Raw genomic sequence first — 14,155 nt, 5'->3', positions numbered from 1 at the left:
ACCCCCCCCCCCCACACACACACACACACAAAATTAAGCAAATTAAATTTTTTAACGAATTTCATCCAGTACATTTGGTTCTACCAAATGTTCTTGTGTTAATGGTGTTTTACTATGTAAACCGGGTCCTACTGGGAGTGTCTGAGCACATCCACAGGAGCTCCACTGGTGCATGTTGTGATAAAGTGCCCACACTAGCTCCACCAACAACCTATGAGCTGCTGACCAACTGCAGTTAAAAATAATTTTTCATGGAATAAACCAGTGTACAAACAATATTTCCATTTACCAAGCAAAAGCATCTTGAGGCTTGAATAATTTAAGTCACCCGGGTCAGAGGTTACAGCATCTAGACATCACCTTAATGCTGCTTCTTTGACAATAACCATTGCTTCAGCTCCTGTTATTTCAGCAGTAACATTTATTAATCTTGCAGCAAGCTGCAGAGCTGCGTCAGACTCATCTTTGCTCGTTTCCATTTTTGTGAGACTTTTTATGAACCTATTTTTTCTGGTTCTGGCACAGGAAGATGATGTCCTGATTCTTACAAAGCTTTGATTGGTCAACTATTTTTCCGCTTGGGAAGAAACAGTCGTTAATGAGCACAACACCAGGCTTGTGTAAATAGCGGATAAAAATTGAGATGTGGGCAAGGATTCAGACGTCTGGAACAACGCTGCAGTGTGTGATTTCTCAAATTTAAACTTAAGTCAATCTTTTCTCACCTTTCCCACAGTTACCACATGTTGCATTATCCGTTATTGCAAAGGTGGAAACTGAGTGATTATTTCAGGTAATTTAAAATAGAGCTGTTGCTTGACTACATTCCCCAGACTACCGAAAGGTGTGGAAGTCATTAACATGCATTATATCTGCAACGTTGGTGCATGATTTAACCCCGATATAGCTCACACCGGATGAGACCCATTTAAATTGGCCAGCGCTCACAAAACACGGATGACATACCTTGGACACACACACACCACTGACTTATGCCGATTGATTTTATTTTATTTTATAGTTTCGAGAGGAAACTCAGCATCAAGTGGAAAAGCTGAAGCTGCAGCAACTTTTCCATGACCTTCCATAACCAAGTCTGAGCACTTGTGACCTAAAAACTTTAACCCTTCTGGGTTTATGGAGAAAAGTAGTAGTGGCCCAATATTGTATAAAGTAATGTGTAGTGTGATTATAGATCAGGTCTAGCTTCTATATTAATACTGTGAAAGTATCAAAGCCTCAGTCCACAGAGAAATGCACACAGCCTGTATTCAGAAACTGAGCCTTAAAACCAGCCGTCAGGACTTCTGGAACTTTGTGATGTCACAACAAAGCAGTCACCAAGCCCCGCCCACCTGGACCCACCATCCAAACCTCTGCAAGATTTGGTGTTTTACCTGAAATCTGCTGTATTTTATTCTACCGCTAAGAAAAGGAATTATATATTTTTTTTTTTCTTCTGGATGAACATTTCAAATAAAACACAGGAAAAGTGTGAAAATGTGGGACTGAATGAATCTATGAAACAACTTGGAGGGAAAACATCACAGTCCTGCAGAGTGACGCATCAGTCAACAAAGTTTCTTTAAAATGACCTGACTCTGAATGGGAGAGTGGTTTCAGACTTTTAAACCCTGTTTATTTATTACTGAATATGTCTCAAAAACCTAAAATGTAATTTCAGAAACTCACACAACTCCCTCCCATATCCCCCGTCAGCACTATTGACTACCGCCGATCGGAGGATGGCGACAATGGCAGCTGACGTTTCCGGAATGCAGAACAAGCGAATGCGTGCTGCGCCTTGTCAAACAATACACGGGGAAGCTTGCACTTGATTGCACTGTGATTGCTCTATTCATTATGTGAATGTATTGAGTAAATAAACCGCTCGCTGCTGCTTGTACAAAGTGTGACAGAGGGATCTGATTAATGTGAAAACTGCAGAACAAGGCGGAGAGAGACGGAGGAAGGGAAAAAAAATGGAACGGAAAGACAAGACGAGGAGAAGACTTATAGGACAAAAGACGAAGGAAAGCGGGGAATGTGAGAAAGATGGAGGTGAGACTTCAACCTTGATGGCCAATAAGACTGTCAGTAAGCCAGAACATACTGTTCTAAGTATCTCCATCTCTTTTTTCTCACTCTACTACCCCTCATCATCATCATCCCCTTTCTGTCTTTTTTATCCTTTACAGCATCATTTCTTTTTTTTTCTCCTGCTCATTTTCTTTCCATCTGCCAGTCATTCTCACTTTTTGACCTTACTTTTCATCCCACTAGCCAACCATCCGTGATCTTTTCCACTGCCAGAAAAGATGGGATAGCAAACCTGGAGTGTGAGGAGGAGGAAGAAGAGCGAGAAAAGTGGGAGATTGAGATACTCAGCAGCGGTGCATGTTCTGGCTCATTGACGAGCCTATTGGCTATTACGAACATCAGTCAAGTGTTTATATCTGTGTTCAGCTGCGGCCAATGCTTCAGCTAGCGGATAATGTAGCAATCCTCTGCATATGTTCTGGTATCGGCTTCCTTCATGCACTCATCCTGCATCTCTCCTGCACTTGTATCATTCCTGAATATTAAACGGTGGAAAAAAAATGAGTATATTTTTTCAATACAAATCTCTCACCTGACTGGTTACAAGATCATTTCTTGTTTGCTTTGACAGTTGACAGTGAAGCAGAATTGGATCCCCCCCGCCCCACCTTTTCGGGATAAAACCACATTACAGCAGCAAGTTCAACAATCACACTCGCTGATACAAGCTGCTGTTTACAGAAGGCTGCCTCCACGCTCGCTCGCTCACTCACTGTACTTTAATTTCCTCACGAGCGCAGCGAGCCAGAATCCCTGAAGCACAAAATTAAAAACTGCAGCCGTGATTAACAGGGAAGTCGTACGAAAACAGCGGATCCAGAGGTGCGGATCCAGAGGTGCGGATCCAGAGGTCCGGCTCCGGGAGCTATTAACTGCACAGCTACACCTGATTATGTGACATGCAGACGTGTTCATGTTTAGCGGGGAACACTGTAAACCAGCATCATTAGGGAAAGTGAAAGGTCGCCTGCCAATCTGACTGTTAGCACAACCTTGACCTCCAGCTGGGACTGGCTACCTGCCACAGCAGCTTGAATACACCAATTTACCAACCGCAGCCAACATTTACCAGCATTTGGCTGCTGATTCAAGGTAATTTCACACCCTGATTCCCACAAAAAAGTTCAGTAATTCACCCACACAGTCTGCTGCCAGATTTTCAATCATTAGTCTCTTCATTCGAAACAATGCAGCTCCAAATAGGATCAAATCCATTCAATTCTTACAAACTCTGTTGATTAAAATAAATGCAATAACATTGAGGGGATTAATTGACTAAACTATGAGCTAGGCTGAAATTTGTGGACCTATTTGGGACTCGCACTGAAAGTTAAACCAAAAAACAGTCCCACCTCAGAGAAAGATTTATTTATGAAGCTTCCTACAAGCACAGTGAGAACAAAGAAGGACTACTCGTGGGAGAGAGTGAGGTGTCTCTCTTTCATGACACTCTTATCCACAAACGAGAAATTAAATTGATGTGTTGTAGTTTTTTCTAGTTGGTGTTTGTACATTTTTTGAAATGCAGAAAGTAGCACAGCTGCTTTTAAGTGTCGGCAGCTGAGGAACCAAGTTTTCCTAAGTTGTGCAATAATAGGCAAAAATGCAAAAGTGATGATGACAAAATTAAACCTTACAATATGACATCTGCAAAGTAAGACTGTGAGTAAACATTATGAAGTCACTGGTTCAATTCAAATTAAAAGAGTAGAGTAATTCAAGTATGTCTGTGTGAAATTATCCAGGTCATCTATGTAATAGAACCACGTTTAATTGTTATTCTAAGACTTTATTCGGACTTATCCTGTGCAATATCCGCTTACTTATGAAGGCACAAGTGTATATGCATAACGCGTACGCATGTGTGCATGCGTGTTGTGTGTGTGTAGGAGTTCTGTTGTATGTTTTCATGTATTTCTTATTCCCTTTTTTCCATTTATTCTTGTATTTACGTTTAGTCTTTGTGTGTATAAGAGTTAGGTAGATCAGGTAGAACACGTCGCATATACCAGGCACCATGACAATCGAGAAATTCTATTCTATTCCATTCTATTCTATTCTGTGGTGGGGAAATGAATGAATGTGCACATTATCTGAGGCGCTGTAATCTGATGTGAGAGTCAAAATAATCGCTGTTGCAAAGCTGCATTTTCCCTGTCGCCAAAGAACATTAGGTTGGAGGCTCTTTGGGAAAGCAGTCAATGCATCCTGCAGAAGTTTAGTCACAAAAGATATTCAGTTTATGTCAGAACATCATCGTTATTTACCATGAAGAGTTTCCTAAACATCTCTCCATCAACATAATGTCTCTGACTGAGCATCTTCTCCTGGCAGCTCCTCACAGTTAACTCTTTGCATGTATGCATGACTCTGAAATCTACATATTGGTATAAGATAATAAGACCTATAACAAAAGTCTCATTTAGGCCAACCCCTGGCAGAGGGAACCGTATATGTGCACGCAGGAAGCTCACATCTACAGCCTTTCCCATGAGACCTGAACACAGCACGACTCCTGGTTACGGCCCTCGGCTGCAACGCGCCCAATGAGAGGAGAGGCTGCCGACCTCTGGGCCTAAAGACAGCCATGATTAATAGGCTTATGGGAAGATTTACAGTTCAAGTTGGAAAAGGAAGAGAAAGAGAAAGAGAGCATATGTTTTTTTTTTCCTTTCGCCCCACTTCTTCTATTTTTAGCCACAAACTAAAACACAGTCAGAAAATCCAATTCCCAGCCAGGCAGACGAAGTAATGCAGGGTTAACAAGTGAAAACACGAGTCTCTTTCCTGCATCAGTTTGTAAATGTAAATGTAAAGTAAAGTGGGCAAATCATGTTTTAATCTTTTCTTTTCAGGCATGCATTATGAGGGAAACCATTACTGACAAACACATGAACACACACTCGCTGAGGAGCCGTGACAGGTGCGATGTAATGTGAATGCAAATATGAAAACCACACTAACACATTTAAATTATTCACTCAGGCAAACGTGATAATCACTGTGTGTATGCATGCAAAACACACATGGACCCCCCAGACACACTATACCTTTCATTTGCAAACACACTTTAACACTTGCACTTATTGACTCTCACAGAAGTATATACAGGATAAATAGGTATTTTTCTCTCCAACAGTATAATCCCTATATATCTATATATATACAGAGAGACAGAGAGTGAATGGTACATTAAGAGGCAGACAGAGAGAGGTGAATAGACCAAAAAAGAAAGAAAAAGAAAAGCAAGAAGGTGAACAGAGAGTTAATGGATACCATGAACTCCTCTGCAAAGAGTTTGGGAGAAGATTCTCAAAAGTGTTTTAAGCTGATAGAAAAGAAACAAAATAAAAAGATTCATCGAAAAAACACCCAACGTCTATTTCAGCTTGTAGTTCTCGGAAATCAATCTTTTTGAGGCGAAGTGGCGGGCCCTCCATTTCATTCTTCACTCAGCACCATTCATCAGGAGCCCACAAAGAAAGAAAGAAAGAAAGAAAGAAAGAAAGAAAGAAAGAAAGAAAAGACACTACTTTTTGACCTCGTCTGTGCAGCTCGTAGTTACGTTCTGTTGCTAGGCGACATCTAGTGGTTGTGGTATCATGACAGGAGCAAAAGGAAAAGTGCGATGTTTTGTTGACGTGTTGTATTAAACGTGTAACTTTCTCCCGAACACACTGAACGCACCTCAGATGCAAAAAGAACCGGCTGCTTATCCCACTGTTTAACTGCCTGTTGGGGCGCAGTATGTAGTAGTTTGTTCATTCATAATTGCTGACAGTCTGCATACCCATAATCAATCGATAAGACAGATGGATCTGCCTTTTGAAACATACATGCTGTGATGTGAGTGTGTGGCTTACAGAGGATAATTAGTTTAATCTAATGCCCTTTAAAGTATTTTACTTTCTTCAGCTGTGGTATTTCCTGCTGAAACAGGCTGAAAGGAAAAGAAGGGCTGAGAGAGGTCGTCATTACAGTTACACCATATCATAGTAAAAGCTTTTTTTGCATTCATTAATTGTTAAATAGGTGCGAGATTCGGCCATGGAAAATTGTCCGACAAAGTGAAAGTCATTTTTCATTTCATGGACCTTTAAGGCCTCGGGGCGGTGAGGAGCTGCACAGTGCACAGAAAGTTTTCACATTTTATTTAAACTATTGTACTTTTCTGCTCTTTTTATTTAAAGCCGCAAAAGGAAATATCTTAAACTTCAAAATAAATCCGGATTCAGAAATTCAAAGGACATCAACTTGAGTTTGAATTTGATGTTGATTTTAACGCGTAGAACTGAACGTAAATATGACGAGGGGGGCATCAGAGAGAAAAAGCAGACGCTGAATTAACAGTAGCTGTATGAATAAAGGTTTAAATCAAAGCCAGAGTTAAAAGTGGTGACGAGCTGAGGATAGTTTGTGTGGCTGCTCTGGTCTCTGTCCTCAGGCGATGGCATGCAGGAACACACACAGCAGCTTGGCCAGCGCTGCTCTCTCTCTCTCTACCCCAAGGACAATTTGGATGTTGTCCTCCGACTGCCTGGCATATCTATAAACTCTCTCCCTCTCTCTGTTTATGAGGCTCCCTCCCACTGCCTTCTTTATTTATCCAACCAGCTTCTCATTTACATATGCAGTCATTTTTAGCATGCGACTAAAGTGTATTTATACACCGGTGGCACCTCTCTAGAGCTGATGCAGCAAAGGGCTTCACAATTAAAACCATGAAAGGTTCACGCCTGAGCGGTAACATCACAGTATTCTACAACAATGTGAAGCAAGAAGCTGCGTTTGCTGAGTTTCCCATCATTCAGGGGAGTCAAATGACCACTCATGACTGTTATGTATAATGACGAATGTGACTGACTGACTGATCATCATTCCATGATTGGTCAACAGAATGCCATGTGATTGAGTTGGAGTTTCCCTATTGGCTGTTGCCCTTTCAAAATGATTAGGAGCAAATGGTTCTATTAGGGGGAGGTTTACAGCCTTAGCGCATTTGTTGTTAGAAACAGAACTTTGCCTTTCATTTAAAACTTTATTTATACAGCTACTGTTAATTCAACATGTACTTTTTCTCCGTGATGCCCCCTCGTCGTTAAAATCAACATCAAATTCAAACTCTGTTTTTAAAAAAGGAGGTAGGTGTTGATGTGCTTTGAATTTTTCGGGTCCGGATTTATTATTTTTCAAACAAAGAATTTGCATTTTGAAGTTGATTTATTTCCTTTGCAGTTTAAAAAAAAAAAAAAAGAGCAGAAAAGTACAATAGTTTAAATAAAATGTGAAAACTTTCTGAACACAGTGCAGCTCCTCGCCGCCCCGAGGCCTTAAAGGTCCATGAAATGAAAAATGACTTTCACACTGCCAATTTTCCATGGCAGAATATGCCCCTATTTAACAATTACTGAATGCAAAATAAACTTTAAAACCTAGAATATGACTGGACCGTGTGTGGGTGCCAACTGTGGGCTTAGGGCTACACCTCTTGTTTCGGGCAGTCACCCAACCACTCTGGTGTCCCGGCTATTCGGAAGCAGAGTAGCGCTTCCAGTTCTCTAAGCCTGGCCTCCATTACAGCAAATAAAATCCTTTCATTACATGTATCATTACTACTAAAGGAGGCAGAGGAATAACTGAACATAAGACACACTGAACAAGAGAGCGCAGGAGAGGAGAAACCGAAACAAAACACAGGTATTTGTGAAGAATATTTTACACTTTTTTCTTTTTTTTTTTACACATTTGTTGGTATATTCTTTGTATTCTAATAGATACTGAATACAATATCTGCAGATAACTCAATCAATAGTCAATCAGGAGTGGAGTTAGATAGCAGAACACTCAACGTTTTGGCTTCTGTCCCACAGAATCAAAGAGTGAGAACAGCTTTTTTCTTGAACCCTAATTTTGCTCCAGCGATCACAGAGGGGAGAAATCAGTCAAAGAAAAGGCACAGAGACCAATTTCTGCACCTACAGCAGTGGAAAATACACTCAAATGCAATACAAACAAAAACAAATAATGTGATTTGGAAGTGAGCATAGACGCCGTGTCACGTTCACATACTTGTAATCGCTAGTTAGTCACACTTGATTGCCTGTAAACACATTTTTGGCTAGCACTGCATGACATGACATTTTCAGCGTCAAACCGGAGCATTCTGGTTAATGTATGAAAATCTGTGAGTAAAGTGTAATGAAATCTGAAGGATATGTGCAGAACTTCTTCCTAAATATACCACAAAACCGCGCTAAATATCACAGGTTTATCTGTGAGTTTGACTATCCGAGGGCTGAAGGTGCTTCAAAAGACCTTCAACCTCAGAATTATTCATCCAGGAGGTTTATATGAACACACCAGAATGAGCACACAGGTGTGTGCTGAATGAAGGAGAGACCTCAACCTGTCAAAGTCACCTACAGGCACTAACAGTTGAAACCTCTGGGATGCTTGTGCTGTCAAAGAGAGGGGATATAAAAAAAGCAGGAGGGTTTGACAGAGCAGAGGAATGTTACAGAAGTGGCCCCACACACATACACACACATACACACACACACACACACACGCACACACACACACACACTCACACACACACACACACACACACACACACACACACACACACACAGCTGCACCCAGCATCCTTTGCAGCAACGTACCTTGATGACACTCAGGGCAGCATCGGCCCTCCTGGGTGACTGCCAGGGTGCCTGGCGGGCAGGTGGGGCAGGACCGCAGATAACAAGTCACCCGGGCATCACGGCACTCACACTCACGGCAACTGCCATCGGTCCACTGAGCCATGTCCTGAAAAATAGAGAGGGGAGGCAGAGAGAATGGGAATGAAAACAGAGGAGAGAGAGAGAGAGAGAGACCTGGACCTGGTGAATACAGAGGTCGGAGTTTTTATTATGCACAAAGAGCAACTGTGGCAAAGGCATTTATAGGGGATGGACCGGCTGCTGAAAACACCAATAAAAGAGGATTTTAACTTTGAAGAAGCTGAATCACAATAAAAAAAAAAGGAAGCCACACAGACTGGGAGCCTGAGCTGAATGCTAATGAGCTGCAAGTGTCAGTTTTAAAAGAAGCTGCATAGTCACGACTTTCATTTATGTTTTAAAAGCAGAGCGGGTGAACTGGCAGAGGACAAACAGTTCATTCACAAAAACACTGAAATGCTTTTATAAATCATCTTACAAATCGAGTCTTTTTTCCCAAAACAAACGAGTGACGGGTCAAAGCTTAAAGACAAGGACGCTTTAAGATCACAGGGCTAAACTTTCCTGAGCGTCAAGAGCAGGTTTTTATAGCAAGGCTCCAATCAACATACACATCTAATAAGCACAAAACCTGCAGCCCCTAAACGACAAGAGGAGAGAAGTTTGAAACCTTCAGAGTCTGTTATCTCATCAGCGCAACAGCTGAGGAACATAAGGTCATTTCGCAGAACCAAACACCTTATGTCTGCCATCATCTCCCAGACGATGTTTATCCCTGAGCAGATCTAAACATCCCTGAGCTGATATAAAAAAGTAAATCTCCAAAGTGGAAGTTTTCCTTACCAAAGAAACATACCGCCCAGCGTACTTCCAAACTTCAAATCAATATAATAATCATTAGTATTATTATTATTTTATTCTAAGGGAAACAAAACTAATAATTTTAACTATTTACACCATACACACTGAAAAGAGCGACGCCTTTGAGATGGATCATACTGATTCTGTTCTGTCACTTAAGTAAAAGTGAAAGTGACTCTCTTGACAATGATTGATGATTAACACCATTTCGTTCGTTTGTAGTCTTGATGTTCCGGCCTCTCTAACGCAGCTGTTATACTGGTTGCCACGTTATTCGCTCTGAATGTAAAGAACCAGTCGAACATTTTTGGAAAACTACACTAATTAGCTTTCCTTTCATAAGGTGAGGACATGAGAAGATAAATATCAGTCTCATGTCATGTGTGTTAAGTATAGAAATGGACCTGCAGTTAGCCTAGCTTAGCATAAGGACTGGAAACAGCTGGCTTGGCGACGTCTAAAGCTTAAATATATGTACATGTACATTATCCCCACCAATCACAGAACATCTGATCCTTCGTCCTCTGTTTGCTGAGCTCTGAAGTCGTACAGGTGAAGAGTTTGACTCTACAAAACTTTTTGGTGTACTTTGTCAAGAGTTGTTACCTATCGTCATATTCTTATCTGTTTCTGACTGTCTTGTCCACCATCTTTTCACTCTGCCTCTGTGCAATGTCAAACACAACAGGCAGCTTGTCTAACATGTGCATCACCACCAGCAGCATGTTGTGTGTGTTTGTGCTCATTTATTATGCTGTAGGTTGCGAAACACTTTTCCCCATTTGGGACAATAACGTCCTGAAACAAAGTGAAAACTGTATTTCTGTCGTCTATAAATAGCTTGTTAATGTGCCTTTAAATCAACATAGTTAAGTCTTTTAACTCATTATGTGTCCCAGCTGAGACTTTTCAAGCCACTCGGGAAATGAAACCAGTAATCATCGAGTCTCAGACTTGTTGCTTTAACCTTTCGGGCAAACGCCTCTCCCAACAGATGAACACACCAAACCTGAGACGAGCCACAGGATGAATTCCTCAGGGAGACGAAGAGAAATCTATTGGAAGTGGATAATAGCTCTCTCTACACTCGCTCCGAGCCTGGGCCATGGCTGACCGTCCTGCAGCATTACATGAGCACCCCCCCCCCCAGCAGAAAATGTAAAAAAATAAAAGCCTTTGCATTCTGGGTTTCCAGGACTAGCCTATAAATAATGAATTTGACGACGCTATACAAGAAACGGGCCAGAATAATAAGACAGAGATTCTTGTTACAGGCTAAACAGCCCATAGTAATTTGATAGGTCTGTCCTAAAACATACATTTAGTCTGTCTCTCTGCAACTTTAATTATCAGTGTTTAGAGTTTGTATTTATATATTTATATCCAGCTCAATATTGATGTATTTGGTTGTTTGTGCAGCAGCTTTCCTCTGCAGTGAGACTTTGTCACTTACTTTCCTTTGTCTTCTGAGAAGAGAGAGTTTACAGAAGCCCCGTGGTGTCTTTGTCTCACCCACACACTTTGGATTCCTTGCCTGATTTGGCAGTTCTCTCCTCTCATGCTCATGTGGCAAACGTGCTCAAAGTAAGCATTACGTCTGAGATAGAAGTACCTTGTAGGATTTTCCCTCGTGCACACAGGAAGGTTTCACAGAGGAGCACTCCGGGCAGCATTTCCCCGCCAGGTGAACACGCTCTGATTCCTAAAAAACAAAAAGTTCTCACAGTGAGGACCTGAGTCATATCCAATTTACGAAAAACATTTGTTTCACATTAAGCACAATACAACAGCATATGCAGTATCTTTATGACGTCTTATTTTTGTCATGAGTTATCTGCAGCTATTTACGCTGTCAGTGTAATTCCATCTATTTCTTTTTAGTTCATTTCATTTCAAAAACTTTTACTGCAACAATATGTAATTCATTATTTATTTCAAATGCTTCAGCTGTGGCAAACGACGTGTTGATGGTCCAGGGCACGATTTCTAGCTGAACTGGGAATACTGAATATTTGAATGCCATTTTCAACCTAGAAATAAATAACAATAAAATAATTTAAGACATTAAAAGTTTCCATAGAAATTACAGAAGAAGGGAAAAGGAGTAAAAAAACAGTTTTAGACATAAGGATAAAATCCTTATGTAGCTATAAACATGACAAAACAAAACAGGAAACGGGGGGGTAGATGGAGTGTGATGCACAGACAAGATTTTGACTCAGATTTTGGGGGGAATATAAATAACATTGATGTGATTCTATTCAAAGCCGTCTTGATCATAATGATCATGACTCAGATGTTGATGTTAGCACTGCCAGCAATCTCTTGAGTGAAAACCTTGTATCTCCATCACACTGGAGGAGTGTGAAAATCCTTATTTCCAAATGTCAACTAAGTATTTTTCATTCTTTTAACAGATTAAAGCTCGGAGTCAAACTGTTTACTGTTTAATGAAAAACAGCTAAACTGGAGTTATAAGCTTTCCACATCACAAAGGCAGTTTTCCCTTAACGCAGTTTTCTGGTGCTAAGAATTCCTTACAGTACCATTACAATACATTATGACTGCAGGTGGCTCCATAAGGAATCATAAACCTCCCACTATAACTGTACCCTGGTGCCTTTGTCTGCCTATTGACCCACGCTTGTCATTAAACCCATAACCTTGTCTTAATTGTCTCGCACACTGACACACACAGGGGGTGAAAACCGCATGGCTCTGATCTTCTCAGCGGAGTGACCTTGCTCAATTCAGTGCTGGACGAACGCCAGTTATGCTACTTACGGCTAATGACACTTACCAGCTGTAATTATCGCCGTACACCATGATTAATGAGGGCTTATTTGGTCGTGGCAGGGGATATAAAAGCAATATTATTAAATCTGCTTGACATAAGAAAACACCGGATGAGGTGTTGAGTCGATGTGGCGCCAGAAAATGGGTCATTTTCAGGGGATAAAAGTAACTATGGGAACACCAGCTAATAACCTTAACCAATCCTTTGTTTGTTTTGTCCCTAAAAAAAAAAAAAAAAAAACTCCCACGTCTAACGTCCTACATTCCTAACTGGGCCAAGTTTGATATGCACGTCTCCCCACGAAGGCACTACTGATCCTTGTGTTGGATACATCGGAGGGTGACTTCAGGTTTAGTGAGTCTACGTCACATGTTTTGGATCTAATGCTGACATTGTGGCGCAGCTTTCCACAAAGAAAGATCATTAAGGTTTCATTTATCTTTCAATTTACTCCAGCTTGACTGAGTGAATTATCCGTGATGGAAGCAGCCAACCTTACAACCTCGAATGATCACCCCCTATTCCCCCCAACCCACCCCGCTCCATCCTAACCTGGATTTCCTCCTAAATACCAATGAAGATAGTGACATCCTCCATTAGCGTTTTAGTGGCCCATTTGAAGGCCAGGAAATGGGATTTCTGGGCGCTGACACGTTGCATTTTGGGAGGCGAGAGTTCGAGAACCAGGGTGGAAATGGATAAACAGGTCGGGGTCTGGCAGGAAAAAGCCGACAATGGAACCAACAATGAGAATATAAGATTATACAGGTACAACCAAGACATTCACTGACTTTACAATGAAGAGCAGCTGAATGTTGAAACAAAGTTTTTTTGAAAGATACTGTAAGTTACTAATTTAATTCTGAATGGCAGAGGCAGAATCAAAACATCAACATCACATAATAATGTTAATGGTGAGTTTGCGTTTATTTTTCCTATCAACATATCACACCAACAACATGATAAAGGCTTTTAGAGCAGACTAGCTAACAAGCTTACATGTTTAATTTCCACTTGGTCCAGGAAGTCCCGTCTGAATAATACACCGAAATGACTTCATAGGTTTTCTGTGCAGACAGCTAATTATGATCCATAGTTACATTTCACCTCTAGTAGCCTGGCTGTTCCTTTCCCATGTGATAGTTAGCCCAGTAGTCGATGTTGTTTCTATATCCATGAGCATTTGACGACCGTAACCGTGACAACAGAGGTCCTGTGACCTTAAGAAAGTACCTACTTGAACACAAACGACAATCCTTTCCTGAGATCAATCAAGCTGCTTTTGTGACTAAACCAAACCAAACCAAACCAAACCAAACCAAACCAAACCGTGACTGTCCCACAACCTTAACCGCTTGCTAAATACTGTTACTGTGACAACGAAGGTTCTATAACCTTAAGGAAGTACCTTCTTCAACAAAAAGTACAATCTTTTTTTTTTTTTAGACCTGACCGAACCGAACCGAACAGTGACTGAATTATTGTTACCATGACAACAAAGGTCTGCCCCCCCCCCCCGGGTTGTATCCGAGGTGAGGAACGATCTGTTACGTCGGAGGACTTCACAATACTATGAGAAGTCTGGAAAGGTGTTTTACAAAGTCATCTGCTTGCTTCTGTATTTAACTGATCAAAGCAGCATGTTGTCTTGAACCTTTCTGCCAGACGACCT

The 14,155-nt window shown here is 41.1% G+C and overlaps 1 protein-coding gene across 1 annotated transcript in view; it reads right to left on the bottom strand.

Annotated features, from left to right (window-relative positions):
* fras1 (Fraser extracellular matrix complex subunit 1) overlaps window positions 1-14,155 on the bottom strand; it is a 157,166-nt gene that overhangs the window by 125,165 nt on the left and 17,846 nt on the right. Inside the window, exons 9-10 of the mRNA XM_087176054.1 lie at window positions 11,299-11,388; window positions 8,763-8,910 (exon numbers count right to left, since the gene is read on the bottom strand). Of these exons, the coding sequence (XP_087032180.1) occupies window positions 8,763-8,910; window positions 11,299-11,388 (238 nt within the window). The remainder of the gene's footprint in view (window positions 1-8,762; window positions 8,911-11,298; window positions 11,389-14,155) is intronic.

Source organism: Seriola lalandi, unplaced genomic scaffold (genome assembly GCF_002814215.2).
Source record: "Seriola lalandi dorsalis isolate HSWRI2012SDOR001 ecotype SW California unplaced genomic scaffold, Sedor1 jcf7180002054524, whole genome shotgun sequence".
Lineage (NCBI taxonomy): Eukaryota > Metazoa > Chordata > Actinopteri > Carangiformes > Carangidae > Seriola > Seriola lalandi.
Note: the sequence above shows the minus strand (reverse complement) of the source record. Positions and strands in the feature narration are given on the sequence as shown.